Source organism: Peromyscus eremicus, chromosome 3, assembly GCF_949786415.1.
Source record: "Peromyscus eremicus chromosome 3, PerEre_H2_v1, whole genome shotgun sequence".
Lineage (NCBI taxonomy): Eukaryota > Metazoa > Chordata > Mammalia > Rodentia > Cricetidae > Peromyscus > Peromyscus eremicus.
Genome location: NC_081418.1, coordinates 154,209,395 through 154,231,551, shown reverse-complemented (window position 1 = coordinate 154,231,551; position 22,157 = coordinate 154,209,395). Strand labels below are relative to the sequence as shown.

The following is a 22,157-nucleotide window of genomic DNA, read 5'->3' as shown; positions in this document are numbered from 1 at the left end:
TGTCAAGTAGCACCACTTCCTGATGACCAAGCGTTCAAATCTATGAGCCTGTGGGGCTGTTCCTACTCAACCACCACAGCCCTTAATTGTTTTATACCATTAGAATGGGTGGGAATGTGGCCAAGTGGACGTTTGATTCTACTGAATTTTGGTTTTTGATACACACTTGAAAAGTGAGACTAACTCTATCTAAATAGTAACATATTTATTAAAAACAAAGTAACTTTTTTAAAGGATTTTTTTGTTTGTTTTAGTTAGTTTATTTATTTATTTACTTCATTTTTTTTCTTTTTTTTTTTTTTTTTTTTGAGATAGAGTCTTACTACATAGCTGGAGCTGCCCTGGAACTCACAGAGATCTGCTTGCCTGTGTCTCCCAAGTGCTGGGATTGAAGGCGTGTGTCACCACTGCCTGCCAGAATTTTTTATCTTATATGAATGTTTGGCCTTTATGTATGTGTGTGCATTACCTGGTGCCTGAAAAGGTCAGAAGAGGGTGTTGGATTCCCAGAATTTAAATTATAGTTGGTCATGACCCATTTCTTGCATTAAATATACTGAACATGAGTAAGTAATCACAATAAAAGGGCAGATTCAAGAATCTTTTTTGTTTGTTTTGTTTTGAGGCAGTGTAGCCCAGCCTGGCCTTGAACTCACCATCTAACTGCCTCGACCTCCTGCGTGTTGGGACTGCAGGTGTGGGTGACCTCACCCCCCTTCACTCTGTCCACTCTCTAAGATCAAATACCTCCTGACAACCAGGAAGTAACTCACCAAGCCAGGTGTGGTTGTACCAGGCCTTCTTTTGGGCCAACAACCAGCTCCCAAGTCATGACACGAAGACTTATTGTTAGTTATGAGTGCTCGGCCTTACGTTAGATCTTATTTGAATCTGTATCTCTTCTTTATCTATGTTTTGCCTCTGGGCTTTTTATCGTTCTTTCCTTTGGTAGATCTTACTTTCACTGCTCCTCAAGTCTTGCTGGCCCCAGGCATGTTCCTCTCTTTCTTGTTCTCTCTTTCTTCTCTTCTCTTTCAGTCTTCTTGAGCCTAGATTTCTCCTCCTGTTTATTCTCCCTGCCCACCAGCCCCTCCCGTCCTTTCTTTGCTTAGCTATTGGCTGTTCAGCTTTTACCAGACCAATCAGGTGCCTTAGGCGGGCAAGGTGTAACAGCAACACATCTTTACAGAATTAAACACACACAGCATAAACAAATGTGACACACCATCTTTACATAGTTAAGTACTCTACAACACATGGTGGCTTATACCTGCTGTCCTCGTACTGTCAAGGTAAAGACAGGAGGGTCAGGAAATCAGGGTCATCCTTGTCTACCTAGTAAGATGGAGGTCAGCCTGGGCTACCTGAGACCCTGTCTCAAAAATCCAAACACCAACTAAAATAAGAATTACCTTATATCACCACTGCATTGGCTTCCTCATGAATTACACAACCAGAATGTTTCGTAAAACCCTGATGAAGAAGAATCTATTTTGATGAAATCTAAGTAGGTATTTGAAAAGGATGTTACAGAGTGAATTAAGACTTGTTCAGGGGATGACTGTGACATGACCTTTGAATGACCTCCCAGATGCTAAGAAATACCAATATTCTGAATGAAGCTTACAAAGGATGTCCAGAAAGTGCCTGAAGCCTTAGTTACGTGGCTCTGTTTGTTTCTCAGACTGCCTTTTCAAGGTGTGCCCTATGAATCGATACTCTGCCCAGAAGCAATATTGGAAAGCCAAGCAGGCGAAGCAAGGAAACCACACGGAGGCTGCCCTGCTGAAGAAGCTCCAGGTAAGTGGCTGCTGTCTTGTTCTGACGCTGGCCTGAGAGCAACAATAACAAGCAGGCACCTGGCGCCTGGCTAGCTGATTTCACCAGCGTGTGGAGATTTCAGATAGAGCCTTGATGCAGAAGTAACTCGTTTTTACTTGTAGGGCGTACCTACTTATTTCCTGGCATGTGGGCAACACATCCCCACTGTCATTTTTTTTTTTTAAGGTGTACAGGACTAATTCTAAGCTGCCCACCAAACTGAAAAGGAATTAAAAATCCCAATCTAATTATATTTTACTCCATATGATACTTACTTTTTTTTCCTAACAGACTATGGAGAAAATAAATTTTTTTTTTTGGTTTGACTGAGTATGGATTTGATAGTACTAAGTTTTGTATCATTTAAATTCTAGGTACTCTCAGAGTTGAAAGCTATACTTGGAGATTTATTAATTCACCTGCTTTTCTGACACTTTCACATCATGTAGTAGAAAAGTTCCTAATTCTACAGAGCTTTCCACTTAACTGAAATTTGCAGTAAAGAAAAAAATGGCCCAGGACAGGTTTGGCTGTATTCAGCATAGATTGCAAAGTTGCCACACTTGGGGTGGGGTGGGGAGATCTGGGAGCCTAGTGTAAATGTGTAAATCTGCCCCCAATAACAGAAAACTTCCTTGCTGGGCATGGTGGTGCATGCATTTAATTTAATGCATTTCAATTAAATCCATCCATTGCCCCATTTATACAGCATTCTTTAAAGAACAAAATTTTAGAAATAAAAAACAGATCTGAGGTTAGCAGAGGTTATGAACAGGCGTAGGTGGGGGATGCAGGAGGAGATGGATGCTGTAATACACGGAGAATATGACCAGTCCCAGGAGGGATGCTCTCTTTATCCTAACTGTGGTAATAGATATTCAAATCTCCATACATGAATGATAATGTATATGACAAAACACACACACAAGAGTCTAAATGAAACAAAGCACATGTGATTATATTATCCCAATTATATTAAGAATTCTCACAATTTGACAACAAATAAAAAAGACAGCCTATTGAGAACTGGACAGAGCACTCGCAGAGACTTGTGCCCAAAGATCTAATACAGCCAACAGAACATGGGGCAACTAGAGAATAACAGTCAAGTCCACAGTGGAAGCTGGGCATGATGACGAACACCTGTAATTAAATTAAATTAATTATAACACCCGGGAGGGAGAGGCAGGTGGATCTCTGAGGTCGAGTTCTGCTTAGTCTATAGAGTGAGTTCCAGGACAGCCAGGGCAACACGGAGAAACCCTGTTTGACCCCCACCCCCTTCCAGCTCCCCGGTAACACAGCCAGTCTGATTTGTTCTTGTTACTAAGAATCCCTTGTAAGTCAGCTCTCCTCTCTCTGCTCCACGCCGAACACTTGGTTGCCCTCTTGCAGCATGCTGCTGAGCTGGAACAAAAACAGAATGAATCAGAGAACAGGAAACTTTTGGGAGAAATCGTGAAGTACAGCAATGTTATACAAGTAAGTCTCCATTTCGCCGTCAAAGAGGGAAGTATTTTATGGGTGACCTGTCAAATCACCCCCATGCCAAGCTGCATGAAACCCTTGTGGTACCATGTTTGTCCTCTGGTGGGGATGATCATTAGTATGAAGCGTTCAGTGAACATCCATCGTGTTGTGTATGTATTGAATATGTCTTGTGCCAGGCCGGAAGGTGACGGCCTGCAAGCCCTGACATAGGCCACCTATGCGGGCACACAGAAAACTGACCTCTAGGCGGGAGCCTAAGTTACCACAGACAAGACTGTGCAAGAGGGTGTGTGAGGCCCAGAGGACACAGTTCTTTAGATGGGTGGGCTGATGCTGATGCAGGGGGAGGGAAAGTTTTCAGAGAGCACATTTCAGGGCAGTCTTCCTGTGGCTTTCAGTCTCCATTGCCAGTGTGCAAACGCTGGTTTATCTCAGCTGCATTCCTTCCCCATGCTTCATTCAGATCTTTTAGGCTTTTTATTTTGGTTCGTTTGCTAGTAAGTGCCCCACCTTGCTCCAAAAAGAATGTGAGACCTTTTCCAAGAAATACAGCACACTGCGAGATAAAGCCCGGGCTGCTGAAGGAGGCAACTGGGTCGAAGGAAAAGAATAGGTGGCTGGATGAGATGAAGTCAAGAGTGAGCTTATTTAGAAAGTTTGGTAAACTCCAGTGTAGCTAGAGTTTTCTTGCCTGGCCCATGGTCAGGGCAAATCTCTCTCACCTGCCAGTCCCACAGCCTCAGACCCAACCAAGTAAACACAGAGACTTATATTGGTTACAAACTGTATGGCCGTGGCAGGCTTCTTGTTAACTGTTCTTACAGCTTAAATTAATCCATTTCTATAAATCTATACCTTGCCACATGGCTCGTGGCTTACCGGCATCTTCACATGCTGTTTCTCATCGTAGCGGCTGGCAGTGTCTCTCTGACTCAGCCTTCCACTTCCCAGCTTTATTCTCCTCCTTGTGCTGCCTACACTCCTGCCTACCCAATGGCCAATCAGTGTTTTATTTATTGACTAATCAGCAACACATTTGTCATACAGAACATCCCACAGCACTCCAGTCCAGGGCATTGCTGCCACTACTTGGCCACAGGAAGGACCTTGTTGCAGTCCTGGTAGTGGAGGTCTATAGCATAGCGCTCATCTGGAGGCTAGAAGCACAGATATTTCCAGAAGTGAAACCAGGAAAGTGTTTCTCTTGCGTGCTCATAAAGAGGACACTGTTTAAAATGGTAAACAATGGCCCGCACAGGTTCCTTACAGTAATCACCACAATGAGGCACTTTATAAGGTGGCTTTAAAGAGTGTCTCCTGATCTTATGTCATGGACCAATGGCAATGTGCCAAAGGGCAGGGCAAAGCTGTTCCCCACAGGACAGGAGAATGTGTGACCTCATTTAGTGATGGAGGGAGTGACTTTCGGCATGGTGGGACTGCATGTCCCTAAGTAGTCCTCCAGAGAGTGTCTCTGCATTGAGTTTTGGTGACTCATTTAAGATCCTTGTCAAGTACTTTCAGTACAAATGGTTGTCTTAGTTAGGGCTGCACTTTGTGCTTTGACATAGACCATGGAGTTGCATACTCAGGCTTGAGGGTGTGTGTGCGCCTGTGCGTGCATGCATGCATGTGTGCGTGCATGTGTGTGCAGGTGCATGAGTGTCTGTGTATGGAAGCCTGAAGTCAACCTCATCTCAGGTGTTGTTCTTAGGAGCTGCCCCATGTTGTTTTTGGAGACTAGGTCTCTCACAGGCCTGGACTTGTGGATCCAGAGAGGCTGGCAGCCAGGGAACCCAGGGATATGCCTCCCCAGTGCTAGGATTACAAGTGTGTGCCTCTTCACCCTGCTTTCTATTTTGACATTCTTACTTGGGGGATTGAACTCAGGCCCTCATGCTTATAAGGAAGGCAATACTTGCTCACTTGAGCTATCTCCCAGACCCATGGGTTTCCATGCCTTTAGCAGTACAATAACCAAGAGTAGGACCTGGAGTAGTGCAAAAAAATGGTTCTTTTTTCAATTAAAATTTGCCATTTTTGCTTTGGAACAACTTCTGCCTCATCTTATGGGAACTAAAATGTCCATTCTCTCTTGAATGATTTTGAAAATAGCTGGGAAGTTCATTTTGTCTTTGTAGTTAGGTTGTGTTTTGGGAAGACGTCCCTGGCATCTGTAGGGATGGGAGAGGCAAGGGCTGGTCCTCCTCTATGCAACTCAGAGTTGGGGGTCAGCATCCTTGCTGACTCTGAAGCTACAGAGGGAGTTAGTGTTGTCTATGGGCAGAGGTGCTTAGGGTATGGAGTTGGTGTATACCTTCCCTCAGGCTTTGGTTTTCTTTAGCAGATTCTGTTTGTGTGGCTTTATGAGTATTGGAAGTGGGTGAGATTTCGGGGACCTTCCAGGTCCTTTTTTGGAAAGCCTAGTTTTAGTCTGTTATTTCTCAGTGGATGAAGGTTAAGTCTTTAGTGTGCCCTGGTGTATCTTCCTCATGCAGTCACCATCACCCTTGAAGCAGAACTTGGGGTGGAGGTAAGGAGGAGACAAGCAGCTTGGAGAGTTGGTGGTGGCTGAGCCTTAAAAGAATTCCCATGTTTAGTTTCCAGCATGCATTGTGGTGTGCAGATTTATGAATATAACTACCCGAGGAGACCATGGATACAGGCTCTAACACACGTCTTTCCCCTGCAGCTACTGCATATAAAAAGCAACAAGTATCTGACTGTCAACAAGAGGTTACCCGCTTTACTGGAGAAGAATGCTATGCGTGTGTCGCTAGATGCTGCGGGGAATGAAGGGTCCTGGTTCTACATTCATCCCTTCTGGAAGCTGAGAAGCGAGGGTGATAATGTAAGTACGGACATGTGAAATCATGAGGGAGCAAACAGCATGTAATGTTCTTAGAGAACTCAGGAAGTACGAGAAGGGAAATACAGTCTTCAGCTAGTTAATTCTAAACTATTTAAGTTAGCATATGAAATAATGGGTTGCATTATGGCAATTTAGCACGTATGTGTCATTGTACTTTCTAACACATTTGGTGTTAGCATTTTTTAAACTAGGTTAAATGCATTTGTTTACAATATACACCATGCTCAGAAATCACAGGACAGAGTTCAGCTCAAGTTGGAGTCATCTCTGGCCAGACCGTGTGAAGTGTTTTCAAAGAGGCAGGTTACTTTCCTGCTTAGTCAGGATTGAGCTTGCTTGCAAGGAAGAGGGCCACCATGGCACCTAGCCTTTTGAATGAACAGGGAACAGTGAGAGTCGTGACAATGTTCCAGTCAGTATCCTCACAGCCAGCTTCTTACAGTGTTGCCACAATGTGCAGTATTTGAGGGGCTGTGACATTTCCTCCTTGTCCTGACTATAAAGTGGGTTGTGCAAATGGCCTTGATGCTATCATTGTCTAGAGCAGTGGTTCTCAACCTTCCTAATGCTGAGACTCTTTAATACAGTTCCTCATGTTGTGGTGATCCCAACCATAAGATTAATTTTGTTGCTGCTTTATAACTATAACTTTGCTACTCTTATGAATCATAGTGTAGACATCTGTGTTTTCTGATGGGATGGTCTCAGGTGACCCTTGTGAAAGGGTCATCAAGTCCCAAAGGGATTGTAACCCACAGGTTGAGAACCATTGGTTTAGATCTTTTCTGCTATTTTGTAGAAGAAAAAAAAAATGTGAGATAACTCCCTAGGAACCATTGCTTCATCTTATTTGTTTATTGAGATGGCACCCCACTATATTCTTGTCTGACTTGGCACTTGCTACACAGTGTAGGCTGGCCTCAAACTTGTATAGGTCCTCCTGCCTCAGTACCAGCCTACTGACTGCTGGGATAAAAGATGTGCATCACCACATCCGGCTAACAATTTGGTATTTTTGTGGTAGTCCTGAGCACTTAGAAGATGCTCAGTGAAGGCAGGTTTATAAGTAGAACTCCTTACAAATGCCAGGTGATATGTACTTGCCATGGGAAAAAGTTAATGTTAATTCTGACTGAAGTGAAAATGTAATTCTCCTGTCAGAGTTTTCACAATCAATACTTTGTTTACATCTTTCGTGTGTCGGGAGGTATTTCTTACGTTAGAAATGTCTTTTTTTTTAATAGAGCATCTCTTTTTTCTAGTGAATTTTAAAGTACAAATTCAATTCCACAGGACATGAGCGCCATGATTTAATTGGGTTAATAAATTTTCTGGTGATGTCTTCCTTAGGTAAGGCTTGCAATGCATGGCATGCAGGGATGTATTGGATTCCTTGGAAAACCAGTGCCTCACCCCCACCCCCATTTACTTTTGACATTAAGTGATGTGTGCTGTGAGCATGGTGCATCTTTATTCTAATGTGTAGTTAATTACAATCAACTCTCGATTATTCAAGGGCTAAAATGCAGTTTATGAACTACACACTTCCCTTGTACGCTGTCCCCAACCCCCAGCTCCTACATTGTCCTCTTTAGCTGGTCCATGAAAACTAGACATCAAATCAAACAAATCCTAACTAAGCTCAGACTATGAAAGAATTCGTTCACTGATGCCAGGAGCCTCGGCTTTAGGCTGCTGTGGATTTCACGATCCCCTCTGCTTACTCCCCTTTCTTCTTCTCCTGCTGCTTGCACACTGCTTGATAGTATCAGGAGAGAGTTGAATGTAACCAACTACTTTAGACAATTAGTTTCAGTAGGAAATTGGAACAAAACAAAGCCTTTCACTCAAACCCCTGTCTTGTGGCTGCCCACAACGCCTTGAGTTGTTCTTATCTGGGTGCACTCCACAAAGCCCCGCTGTAACAGCCTTCCACCTTCTGACACATCACTGTGTTCGTTCACCTCTGTGTAGCTGTGTGTGTGAGGAAGGTTACCGAGGAAGGCTGGCTTGTCCACAGCCTTGTATTAGCCGCACACGGACTTGTATGCAACTTCATTTTCTTGGCTAGGAATAGGCAGTGTTTTGAAATGTCAAACTACTGTAGTTTGTTGAAAGCAGTTGCAAGGTCTATCTGAGTGGTTTAATCATGACTGAGATTTTGCATAAGTATATTAAATGAAGAGGAAATTGCAATGTTCAGAGGAATTTTAAAATTAGAGTTTGCTACTTAGCAATGAGTGAAGTAGTGACTTAGGTTGTGTATATTCAACAACAAGTCCTTCCAGCTCAAGTGGAGAACCATGCGGCTGGCAGCCTGGAGGACAAGCTGCTCCTTACACTAAGTGCATGAAGGTGCGCTGGGTAGGAATGCACGGTAGGAAGCAGGTTCACAGATCCCTTCACTCTCAGCTACACAGAAAGTCCTGGGTTGCTGCTAAGTAACTGGAAAAGTTGCTGAGGACACCCATGAGCAGAAAACATTAACATTTCATTTCCATGTGTCCTCTTTAGTTTGAGTAGATTCTTTCATTTTCAGTCTTGACCCAAGAAGACAGGGTCCTTTACACTGAAAGTGGATTTAGAAGCATGAGGAGGTGGGATTCTTTTGTAAGTCAGTGGAAAATTCTGCTTACTGAGGGGCTCTCTTGAGCAAGCAGATTTTGTGATTTTATAAAATGACAAGCTTGCCGTTTCTAGTGGAGGTGGAGCTGCAGCATTGGTACTCTGAGTCTCATCGGGAGGTCCGTTTTACGTCCCAGGTAGCACTTCAAGTCACAGGTGGCATTCTTGTCAGTGAAATCCCAGCTTGAGTGTGGCATGGCCACTGTAGACCCAACAGAAGTGCTTTGGGAATTTCAAATTTATTTCTTAAAATATGCACTACTGGAGTGGTGAGGTAGTTGATTGTAAGATGTAAAATAAAAGGGCCTCACCCTCTGGTTATATATCAAATAGACAGTTTCTTAGTGTCTAGCTGTGTCAGCAATTCAGGCCTGAAGCCTCACTCTTCAGAGAATAATTCCAACATATCTACTAATGTGAATTCCCAGAGATTATGAACTATTTCTTATATACATCTGCTTTTTCCTAGCTCCACCTAAGTGTTATCTGAAAAAGTTTTGCTTATCTTTGTTTTCTGTTTATGAGTGTTTGCCGGCATTCAAGGGGAAGGCTGGATGAGGTCTAGAGACCTGTCTTGCAAACAGCAGATGCTCATGCCACAAACACAAGGGCCAGCCTTCCTGTGTTCGGTTCTCTAGACACAGTTTGTGGCCACACAGCTCCTCAACATTATCCACTTAGGGTCATGTGACACTGGAAATATGAGCATGTGTTTTGGTTAAGGTACATGGAGATTGTTCTGAGTCCCAATTGTTTTCTTGTTTTCATATCAAACTGATCTTTAATTTTTCTAATATGTAATTGGTGTGAAACACACAAAGGGAAGGTTTTTAATTTTGTTACATTCACAGTTGGGAATGTAGATGCCATATAACCATCTTCTAAAGAAATTAAGGGGGGCTGAAGAGATGGCTCAGTGGATAAGAGCACTGGCTGCTCTTCCAGAAGTCCTGAGTTCAATTACCAGCAACTACATGGCGGCCCACAACCATCGATAGTGGGGTCTGATGCCCTCTTCTGGCATAAAGGCATACATACAGATAGAGCACCCGCATACATATATAAAATAAATGTCTTAAAAAAGAAAACAAACAAAAGAGCACTTGAGTAGTATGAGTCTCTCCAGTTACTAAAATCACACTGTTATTGCCATGAAGAAAAGGTGATTTTAATTCCCTCAAATTGAATTAGATATAAAGATTTTTGCAAGTAAAGTAGACATTGCCACTATCACACAGATGAATATAAACACAGACTTAGATTTTTTTAGTACCTTCCCCTGGAACCCTGATAATTCTTATTTTTAAAAGAAACATGGGCTCCTACAGTTCTGGTTTTGGATGTTTCAAGTAAGAGGGAACCAGATGCTCCAGGACAGACAAAGCATAGATTTTTACAAGGTCATGCCCTGCCTTGTGTTGCCTGTATCCAGATGTCAGATGCCTTATAATTCTGAGATTCGAGATGAATGGTTAACCAGACTTGCCTTTCAGTCAGAAGGGAACATGGAGGGATGTGTTCTCTGCTGCTCTGATAAGACTCTGACACTTGAGGAAAGGAGTGTCCTGGTGGCTGCCTTCACTGTTTCTGCTGCATGGTCTTTTGGGAGGAAAATAGCCTAATTCTGACCTTTGAGGAGCTCCAGCTGACATGGAGACTAATGCGGAAATGGTCTGAACTGTCTTCAAGAGTAGGGTTTGGCAGGCAGCAGAGGATCTGACTGCATGATCATGTATTTGAACATGCTTCTCAGGAGTTACAAGTTACAGTGTGTAGAATGACGGGTCCAGGAGGCAGGTTGCTGGTGCGGACTGCTGGGATGTTTCCAGCCTCACAGAGCATCAGGGTATGTTTCTGATCCCTAGATCGTCGTAGGAGATAAAGTTGTTCTGATGCCCGTAAACGCTGGGCAGCCCCTGCACGCCAGCAACGTGGAACTCCTGGACAACCCAGGCTGCAAAGAGGTGAGTCCAGGCAGGAAAGGAGGGGGTGTTGGTTTTCTCTAGAGGGAGGGAGGGAGGGAGGGAGGAAGAGAGAAAGGGGGAGGGAGAGAAGGAGAGACAAAGGGAGAGGAGAGAAGGAGGGAGGCCTTGCCGTTTCTTGACTCTTAGCACCACCCCACTACTGTCAGCGTCCTTGGGCATCTGTGGGAACTAGCTGGTTTTGAATGGTCCTTTGAAGATGTTTTTATCGAGGCCACACTTCACTGTTCATAGTTGTCTCTTTTCTTCTCTTCCTGTTTGGAATGGTAATTTGGGGACAGGATATAGAGTCTACTGCCATGTCTTTCAACGTTTGTTCCATGAACAGGTGAATGCTGTTAATTGTAACACGAGCTGGAAAATCACATTATTCATGAAATTCAGTTCCTATCGAGAGGACGTATTGAAAGGGGTGAGTAAGCTCTCCACACACACCTCCATTTTCACGTGTTCCACTGAGCACCAGCCACCAGGAATCTGAAATGTGCCCATAGTCACCCAAGGAAAGTCACTGGCCCTGAAGCCCAGAGTGCCCAGACCAGAAAGGAATTGCCAGGTCTCCTATTTGCTGGTCCTGGAGACTGTTGGAAGGCCAGCCTTTCTTCACCTGTCTCTCCAGGGTGATGTTGTGAGACTGTTTCATGCCGAACAAGAGAAGTTTCTTACCTGTGATGACTATGAGAAAAAGCAGCACATTTTCCTTCGAACGACCTTGCGTCAATCAGCAACTTCAGCTACTAGTTCTAAGGCACTCTGGGAAATAGAGGTATGTACTTTTTTGGGGGAGGGACTTTTACTAATATTTAGATAAAAAGATAAAGATATACTAGGCTGTTGGCTTTGCTGCTATGTGCAACATTGGTGGCATATTCATAACATGGGATGATTTTTGTGAATTAACACATTTCTTTGTGGCTATGACCAATTTGAAAGGAATATGTCATAATGGAACCCATTACAAAGCAGAACAAATAGATCAAGTGGTTGGAAAGAGAAGAAAGTCCACTAGGAACTTGTCAGTGCTGATCAGACTGGAAGCCGTGAGCCTCTGTGGCCCGCCTGGGCCATGGCTGGTGGAGGCAGACACAACTTATAGCCACTGAGAATGGTGCATATTTTTTCTTTGAATGCCATCAAAAGCAAGAGGCTCATAGTTATGAATGCTGTTCACCAGGCTGAGACAGGAGGACAGTCACAAGTTTGAAATCAGCCGGGTCTCCTAAGCGAGTTGGAAGTATGGTTGTTACGCAACTCCTGGAAAGGGATTCATGCAGCCTGTGGGGGCCTGGTGTGGTGCTGGTGTCTTGCCCAGACCTTTCCAATTCTGTAGTCCAATAATAATATATATTAGATAGAGTCTCACTTCATAGTCCAGGCTGGCCTGGGACTCACTGTGCATCATAAAGTGACCCTGAACTTTTTGGCAATCTTTGTACCTCATCACCCCAAGTACTGGGATTTTATCTGTGAGCCACCATCCCCTGACAGGAAACGTGCCTTTTGCATTAAGACAGTGTTTACAGGTGTGAGACATGGACACCCTCAAGTGAGGTATGACATGTCTCTCACTCACTATTGGAAAGTTTTGTTTTCCTTCACATTGTGTTGGATGGGTGGCATGCTCTGCAGGGTACGCTGGCTGTAGACACTGGCTGGCATGTGGATAACATTTGTTGCTGAAACTTCCCCTCTTTAGGTGGTTCACCACGATCCATGCCGTGGCGGTGCAGGACAGTGGAACAGCCTGTTCAGATTTAAACATCTTGCAACTGGGAACTACTTAGCCGCAGAGGTGAGACTGTCAGGCACAGCGTTGTTCAGTCTCCGTCTGAAATAATGAACCAGGCAACCCCTTTCTGCAAAAGTCATTGTGTTGTCAGGGACAATTTCTGAAATTTGATTATTGCCTGTCATGCCTGGGGTGGCGTTTTGTTATTTTTCCTGTTGTTCTGATAAAATACCCTGACAAAAACCTCAGGTGAGAAAGGAGTTATTTTGGCTCACCGCTAAAGGATGCAGTCCGTCGTGGTAAAGTTAGGGCAGCAGAACTTGAACTAGCCAGTCAGAGATGATGAGAGCTGCTGCTTTTTATACAGTCCAAGATCCCAGCTCAGGGAATGGTGCCACCCACAGTAGTCAAGTCTCTCTGCCACAGCCTTCTCAGGATAATCCCTAATTGGTATGCCCAGAGACCCTTCCTTCAGCTGATTCTAGATCTCAGGTTGACCGTTGTAGTTAACCATGCCAGTTAGACTATGAATGACTATTTTGTGTTTGTATATGTAATGTATGTATGTTTGTATGTGTTAATGTGTGTGTGTGTGTGTGTGTGTGTGTGTGTGTGTGTGTGTGTGTGTGTGCAGGATAAATGTGCATGTGGGGACTTGTGTATGGAGACCATCGGTCAGCCTCATGTCTTTTTGCTCAGAATTCCTTCCACCGTGGATTTTGAGATAGGGTCTCTCACTTTTACTGGAGCTAGCTGATTAAGCTAGGCTAGTTGGCCAGGGATCCTCTGTCTTTACCTTCCTAGACCTGGGACTATAGATGATGTACAACTACCCAGCTTCTTTTGAATTTCCTTTTCCTTTTTTCTGTGTGGGTTCTGAGGATCAAACTCAGGTCCTTGTATCTGGCTCTTTACTGGCAGAACGATCTCTCTGGCCCTGGCGCTGGAACTATTTTTAAGATGAAAACATTAGCCAAAGACTTAAAAATCCAAACAGCCAAAAACAGTGGCTGGGAGCGTAGCTCAATGCAGAGCATGGGATTAACATGTGGAACAAGCCCTGGCTCCATCCCCAGCATGGCAGCAGCCACCAGGCAAGCAGAAGCCACTGTTTTGCTGACGTGTGCGGTTCCATGTGGCGTCACTCTTCACACATCTGTGTGTTACAGACATGGTTGTTCCCTTTGGGTGTTGTGTAGCTCAGGCGGTCTCAGGCTCATATTCTTTATCCATCCCTTCATGAGCAGCTGGCTTTTATGGCTCATACTGTGGAGAGGGAAGGGACTCTTTCCCATGTGCCGAGCTACCCTAAAACATCCAGTACAAGTGGGAAAGCATCTCAAGGATTTGATTAGGTTCTTTTCTGTTGCTGTGATAAAGTACCCTACGGGACAGGCTGAGGGAGAGAGGGGGTTGCTTATGTCTGGGAAGTCTTGGCTACAGGCAGGGAGGTCATGGCTATGGGCAGGGAGGTCATGACTACAGGCAGGGAGGTCATGGCTATGGGCAGGGAGGTCATGACTACAGGCAGGGAGGTCATGGCTATGGGCAGGGAGGTCATGGCTATGGGCAGGGAGGTCATGACTACAGGCAGGGAGGTCATGGCTATGGGCAGGGAGGTCATGGCTATGGGCAGGGAGGTCATGACTACAGGATTAGGAAGCTGGCTGATCACATTGCACTTGTATTCAGGAAGCTCAGAGTAAACAGGAAGTGCAGCAAGGCTCTAAAACTTCAAAGCCTGCCCCCTACTGACAGTTGGGCCCCCAAGACAGCAGGGCCAGTTGCTGACCAAGTGTTCAAATATATGAACCTGTGGGGGCCTTTTATGTTCGCACCGTAACAAGGCCCTTTTCTCTACTAAAAGCATAATGACAATGAGAGATAAAGGAAGCTTAGGAATAAACTCGGGCCTGGAAAGATGGCTCAGTAGTGAAGAATACCTGCTGATCTTCCAGAGGACTCAAGCTCCGTTCCCAGAACCCACGTCAGCTGACTCACAACTGTTCCTGTAACTCCAGATCTAGGGGATCTAACACCTTTGGCTTCTGAAGGTATCTGTGGTCATGTACACACATGTGCACTGGCACACACACACACACACACACACACACACGTGCACACACATATAAATAATAAAAATACATTCTTTTCTTTAAAATAAATAACATCAAGAAGTCTTAGAAATGATTTAAATTTACAGATAATACTGAAACTATTTTCCAGTGTATAAACACCCATTCACTTTGCTCTCCTCCATACCTTTTAATCTGGAGTTTCTTTGGGGTGTATACATCAGAATGGAGTTCAGACTTCTTCCTATTCCCTGGCATCTGTGAGGAAGGGTAAAGAAGGGAGCAGGCTTGGAAGACTGATGAGGGGAGAGTTTGGGGAGTGGATGGTCCTGTAGGTGGGGTGACTGTGTGACCTTGGGGTACCCTCACCTCCTTGCCTATCATGTAACATTTTCACAGAATCTACCACCTGAGTCACTGTGGTTTTGTTTGAGTGACTTAACCACCTGATGATGATGAGGCTTTCTGAAGGCTGCGTTTCCCCATCATTAGTCTCCACAGCACATAGAGCAACATCTTTTCCCTACAGAGTGTTGAGGGCTATGCTTTGAATGAATGAATGAGCATAAGGAAACTGTCCAGGTTAGCCTGAGATGAGAGACTGGGAAGATTTCAGAGCTTCTGTGTTGGCATTGTTGGGACCTGTTTGGGGCAGTCATCTCTCTAAATTCCTTGTCCCTGCTTGGCAAATTGAGCACAGTCAGGGACTTAGTTAATTCTCCTACTTGAACAAAGTAACAGTGCATGCTTGACACATGATGTAAGTGCCATGGCTCAAGGCCAGCATGGCCAGCTTCATCGGATTCACCCAGGGGTTCCTCCTTATTGGTTTATTCTATCAGTGTATACCTTTCATCTTCTCTGTGGCTCTGGTTTATCTACACTTTAACTTTTCAGTGTTTTAATTATTACTTTAAAAAACAAGATATTAAGGTGTTGGAAACACAAAGAGTTAAGAATGATTAGTTTTAGAATTTGTATAAACAGCCAGCATCAGGGCTGGGGCCACAGCTCAGGGACAGAGTACTTCTGTGGCATGTGGGGAGCACATATGAGGCCCTGGGTTGCAAACCCAATACTTTAGCAGGGAGACAAAGGTGCCAACCAGCAAGCTAACAAAAATAGCAAGCAGTGTTGTTAGACTCCGAAGACCTTCAGTCTAGGTTTGTTTAGTGCTTGACATGTGTGTTGTTAGGGATGAGGGAGAGAGCTGCAGGAACCACCAGGGAAGTGGAAGAGCTGGTCTTTGTTCTCTGGCTGTGACCACTTAGCTCAGAAGACAGCCTGTCTTAAGCCAACACAGACCCCATGCAAGATACTATGGTGTTACCAGCTCTGCTGTTGGCACCATGAGGTTAGTCACAGAAGGGCCCTGTCTGGGGCAAGTAATTTCCTGGTTTTCAGGGAACAGCATAGACGAGTTGGCAGATAAATCAGAGGACAATCTGTGTAGAAGTCACCTAGGAGGTACAGACAGGGAGGGGACAGATCATACAGACAGGGACGGGACACAGATCATACAAACAGGGACAGGACACAGATCATACAGACAGGGATGGGACAGAGATCATACAGACAGGGACAGGACACATGCAGATCATACAGTCAGGGATGAGTGTCTTAGAGTTTCTTTTCTTTCTTTTTTTTTTTAAAGTTTTATTCTATATACAGCATTTTTCCTACATGTATGTCTGCATACCAGAAGAAGGAACCAGATCTCATTAAAGATGGTTGTGAGCCACCGTGTGGTTGCTGGGAATTGAACTCAGAACCTCTAAAAGAATAGCCAGTGTTCTTAACCTCTGAGCCATCTCTCCAGGCCCTTGTTTTAGAGTTTCTATTGCTGTTAAGAGACACCATGACCATGGCAACTCTTATAAAGGAAAACATTTAACTGGGGCTGGCTTACAGTTCAGAGGTTTAGTCCGTCATTGTCATGGTGGGACATGGTGACGTGCAGGCAGACGTGGTGCTGGAGAAGGAGCTGAGAGTTCTACATATTGATCTGCAGACAGCAGAAGCAACTCTGTATTACACTGAATGTAGCTTGAGGATAGGAGACCTCAAAGCCCAGTGACACACTTCCTCCAACAAGGCCATACCTACTCCAAAAAAGCCACACCCCCAATAATGTCACTCTCTATGGGGACCATTTTCTTTCACATCACTGCAGTGGGATGTGCAGATCATATAGACAGGGATGGGACCCTTGCAGTCATACGCAGACAGTATGAAAACCAGAGCTTGGCTCAGGCAGGAGTTTGGCAAGGGACCATTGAGTGGCACTTTCCTTTGCTTTAAGGTTTTGAATCAAGAATTTGATTTGCCATCATGAGGCATATGATTCAAGTTTAAGGCAATGCTTTTCTAGATGCCTGGATGCCCAGGCTGAAGTACTGTCTGAAACCTCTGGCAGAGACCAAGTGACATCACTCAAAAAGTCTAGTCTCTACCCTCCAGAGCTCTAGGGGCAGAGCAGTGATGACATTGCCGCATTCTTTGTGGTGACAGGTGGTGGGGGTGCTTCAAAGGGCACCACAGGCTAGAACAGTCAGTGGGAGGGCTGTCAAGAGGGTCCAGGGAGAGCTGTCTGGTGGAGGAGTGGGGTGGGTGGGAAGAGAGAGGAAGGGGGTGAGTTCAGCTTGTCTGCCAGCAAGGAAGTGCATGGGGTCCTATGGTGATCCATAGCATGGACATGTCTGAGTTTGGAAGGTTCTTGTGGAAGGTTTGACTTCAGAGCAAGGAAGTGCATGGGATCCTATGGCTGAACTGTAGCATGGGCACATTTGAGTTTGGAAGGTTCTTCTAGAAGGCTGAAGGGGAATTATAGGAGCAGAAACGTAGCTCAGGGCTTCTGTGAACTGGAGGAGAGTGGACATTATCTTCGAAGCTAAGGAATGGTGTAGATTCTGCATTTAATTTGTATTTCAGAGTTGAACCGTTCAGTGTGGTAGCTGTGCATTATTTGTTGTCCACTTTAAATTGAATGTTGTTGAAATGAAATAGTATTTAAAAGTTAGTTTCCTGGTCATGCTAGCTCCATTTCTGTTTGCGCATTAAGTGTCCTACATGGGGTATCACAGATGGGGACACTTCTGTTGCCAACAGAAAGTGCCAGTAGGCAGGGATGACGGCAGCTACTTGGGAGCCCATGGAAGATATGGAGTCAGAGGCAGGGGGTGGGTGGGGAGATGGAGGGTGGACACCACTGAGCAATCCCAAGAACTAGGACCAAGGAGGTGGCCTTGGTAATGGCAAGGAGAGAATGTTTGAGGATGTTTCCAGAAGGCAGAAATTAATAGGATTAATTATTAATTAAAACTGTTAATTCAGCTGGGAGGTGGTGGCACACGCCTTTAATCCCAGCACTTGGGAGGCAGAGGCAGGACGTGATCTCTGTGAGTTCCAAGCCTGCCTGGGCTACAGAGTGAGTTCCAGGACAGGCTCCAAAGCTACACAGAGAAACCCTGTCTTGAAAAACCAACCAACCAACCAACCAATCAACCAACCAAGCAACCAACCAACCAACCAACCAAAAAACCTACTAATTGAACAATATAGGCAGAAAGATTTCAGCTTTGGAGGGGTAGGGAGGACATTGGCCCATCCAGAGAAACTGATAGAGGTGCCACATTGATGAAGAAAGTAATTCAGTTAATTAACTAATTAGCTTAGATATTCTGCAAAAGTAGTGCATACTCTTAGTGCCAAGCCATCTTTCTAGCCCACCACTTAGTTTATTATGGTTAATCTGAGGTGCTCATAACATGCCCAGGTAACAGTGTTAATAGCTACAGGTTCCTTGGCAAGGGAGTACAGGCTGAGTTGCTGCAGTCTGCCCTTCACAGGGGGAAAGCAGAAGTGGTGAGAGGGAACCCAAAGTCCAGTTGATGCTCTGTATAAAATGGATTTAAAAGTCAGGCTGAAGATTGTTCTCTTTTTGCATGGAAGGGAGGTGCTGTAGCCAGAAGTTTTCCTGAGTCTCTCCTGGTCCCGCAGCCACTCAGACCCCAAATAAACACACAGAGGCTTATATTAATTACAAATTGCATGGCCATGGCCTATGGCTCAAGCTTCTTGCTAGCTAGCTCTTATAACTAAACTCAGCCTATTTCTATTAATCTATATGTCACCATGTGTTCTTTGGCATTACCTGTGTGCATTACATACTGCTCCCTGGACAGTGGGATGGTATCTCCCATCTCTCCTTTCTCCTTTCACTATCTCCCTTGGATTTTCCCACCTGGTTCCATCCTGCCCTGCCATAGGCCAATGTAACTTTACCTATTAACCAATCAGAGCAAAACATATTCACAGCATACAGAAAGATATCCCACAGCACTTCCCATTTTCTATCTAATGAAAAAGGAAGGTTTTAACTTTAACATAGTAAAATTATATATAATAGAACAGTTATCAAGTAAGAATTACAGTTATAATATCTAGTCTATTCGTATTTGGCAAAATTAAAGAAAATATTCTATCTATCCTATATTTGTGAGTCTAAAGTTTCATATCTAATTTATCTTTTATCATGACTAAGGAAAACTATAATTATAACTATCTAGTTTCAATTACATCAAAGACCCGAGAAGGATATACTATTACCTAACTAAACAGGAAATGCTTTGTAAGCAACTTTCAAAATTCTGGAAATGACAGAGACAGCTGCCTGCCTGGACAGTCACTCAAAGTTCCTCTGCAATGTTGGGGTATCCATCTTCAGCCAATACGTCTAGAGTTTCTTAGTTGCTTTTCCCTGTGTCCTGTAGAATATCTGGCAGTCTCCTCTGCAGAGCAGGAAACTAAAGAACCATTTTGCCCCATTTTGTCAAATTCAGTGGTCATTTTCTTATGGGTCCTGCATGTCCAGTTTATACAACATATTATCAGCAGTCAGGCAAGAGAAGTTTCTTGCCCAAATGGCTACTTTTGCCAAGAAGAAGATAAACTCCATATAGAGTGTCTTTATTGCTCATCTTTCTCTCTGAAGTAAATCAGTGTTGCCAGGAGCAGATGTGTCTCATTGTTCAGAAAGTCTAAGTTTTTAGAACATTTTAAATGCCATATTCTGTAGGTCTTTGAAGTGTTTGAAGATTATCTACCTAATTGAAATATATCTATGTATACCTAGAAAACTTAACTAACAAGACTATTAGTCTGATTATCATGGATGACTAATTATTAACCTGTATTTCTTAATTATATACATTACAATTTCAAATGAGCTGCACAAACATACCTTAAACAAGAGTAGAAATATACATACACTATAACAAAATTAACTTTAGATTTGTATCAATACACTAAAATCCATAGTGTTGTAAAACATTTCAAACAAATTGTTGCTCTTTAAAAGTAGATTCAATAATCTACCCTTTCATACTATCTATCTATAATATCCCCTTTTCTTCTTTAGAAAGAGATTGCATTTATAATCAACCTGCTTTAAATAAAAATAAACATTTATAAACAATATTTTAGGAATTTGGGTGTAGCTTCTCATACTACTTCCTGCTGATAGGGGGCACTGGTAATCTTATGAAGATCTTGAGAAAGTTAAGAATTATGGTCAAATCTTGACCGGAGTAGTCTGTGAGGCTGCATTGTCTCAGCCAGTTGCTTTGAAACTGATTTTGGATGTTGGATCATTTGGGCCATAGTGTCATTGGAGACCTCTCAGGATCTTCCTTGATCAAACCATATTAGCCTAGAAGCAATCCACAGGTTCTCATCTTCTGTGGAAACAAAAGCAGAACCTCTTTTCCAAAGTAACGTATTCTTAGACCCAAATTTTGAAGTCAAGATACCTTTAAAATATATATATATGTATTTAATTTAACAGCCTTTACAGTCAAATGTCTTTCTGTAGTTAAAAATCCCAAAGACAATACAATCCAGACTCTCTGTGTAATTTCCATCTTTATTTGGCTTATTTTTTACATTACTTTTACTGTTTCTTTAAAGACTTTATTTTGTAAAACTATCTATTTCTTTATATAACTGTCTGTCCTCCTTTTCCTCTCTCTTCCAAGCCTGTGTATATTTTTACATATAATGTAAACCATTTAGAGGTTTATTTCATCTGAATCTAACTTATTGGGAATTTATTGCTTTAAACTGCAGTGTGGTTAGGACAGAAGCGGCAGCCTTGGCTGCTGACTCTGCCCACCTCAGCTTCCCAATATGGTGGAGGTAATTCACTGCCAGCTCTGGGAGCCATGCTCTCCACCAACTCTGGGAGGCAATGGGTCCATGCCTTCATCCCTTCATCCAGCAGCCTGTAGTCCAGAAACATTTTCTTTCTTTCCTTTTTTTTTTTTTTTTTTTTTTTTTTTTTTTTTTTTTTTTTGGCTGTACTAGCAAAAGCTATATCTACAGCTTGCAGATGCCACTGTGTACCACAGCTGGAATCCGCCATGCTGCTTAGCTCATGGCAGCTGGCGGCCAGCTCCATCTCACAGGCAGCTGTCGGGAGACGAGTTTGCGCTGCTGCTGGCATGAGACTGTGAGACTAGGAAGCCCTGTGTGGCTCCATTTCTGTGTGTTCAAAATCTTTAAGCTTTTTTAGGTCTATGTGGATCAGTGCCCCACGGTGAGCACCAAATATAGTCAGATGTTTCTCTGGTCCTGCCCAGCCCTGCGGTTGGACAAATCTCTCCCACCCACATCCTGCAGTCGCTTGGCCCCAGGTAAACACACAGAGGCTTATATTAATTATAACTGCTGGCACTGGACGGTGGTGGTATATGCCTTTAATCCAAGCACTCAAGAGGTAGAGTCAGGCAGATCTCTGTGAGTTCGAGGCCAGCCTGGTCTACAGAGCGAGATCCAGGACAGGCATCAAAACTACACAGAGAAACCCTGTCTCGAAAAAAACAAAACCCAAACCAAACAAACGAAAAATCCAGCTCAAGCTTATTACTGACTAGCTTTTCTTATACTCAAATTAACCCATAATTCTTATCTAAGTTTAGCCATGTGGCTTGGTACCCTTTCTCAGTTCTGCCTTGTCATCTTCCTTCCTCTGTGTCTGGCTGGTGACTCCTGATTCCACCTTTCCTCTTCCTAGAATTCTCCTAGTCTGCTTGCCTCACCTGTACTTCCTGTCTGGCTACTAACCAATCAGTGTTTTATTAAACCAGTGAACAAGAGCATTATCCCACAGCAAGGTGCCCAGCAGGGGACCTGACATTCGGGTCTTACTCTCTTTTCTACCTTTGAGAGACATATTTATAATTTGAAACATGGATGACTTTTAGAGATTCTTGGTCAAAATAGATTGTATAATCCTTGAGCTGCTTTTGAGTTTATAGTTATTTACAGTTGTCAGTTGGGCAAAGAGAGCCTAGAATAGTACAAAGCAAAGAATCTGCCATGCCTGTGGCCCCCTGTGTGCCAGGCTTTAAGCAGACATTTAACCTCTCTCTGGACCTGAGTTTCCTTGTGTGAGATCAAGGTGATCATTTATGTTCCAAGGGGTCGTGCTGGAATTAAAAAAGACAGGAATGTACAGCACCCACCATGTTCATAAAAAGTCTAGGAGATTCAAAGTACCTCCC

At 43.8% G+C, this 22,157-nt stretch overlaps 1 protein-coding gene across 1 annotated transcript in view; it reads left to right on the top strand.

Annotated features, from left to right (window-relative positions):
- Nucleotides 1–22,157, top strand: part of Itpr2 (inositol 1,4,5-trisphosphate receptor type 2) — a 429,229-nt gene that overhangs the window by 74,548 nt on the left and 332,524 nt on the right. Inside the window, exons 3-9 of the mRNA XM_059256359.1 lie at nt 1,685–1,800; nt 3,217–3,303; nt 6,005–6,163; nt 10,675–10,773; nt 11,120–11,203; nt 11,411–11,557; nt 12,488–12,583. Coding sequence (XP_059112342.1) covers nt 1,685–1,800; nt 3,217–3,303; nt 6,005–6,163; nt 10,675–10,773; nt 11,120–11,203; nt 11,411–11,557; nt 12,488–12,583 — 788 coding nt within the window. The remainder of the gene's footprint in view (nt 1–1,684; nt 1,801–3,216; nt 3,304–6,004; nt 6,164–10,674; nt 10,774–11,119; nt 11,204–11,410; nt 11,558–12,487; nt 12,584–22,157) is intronic.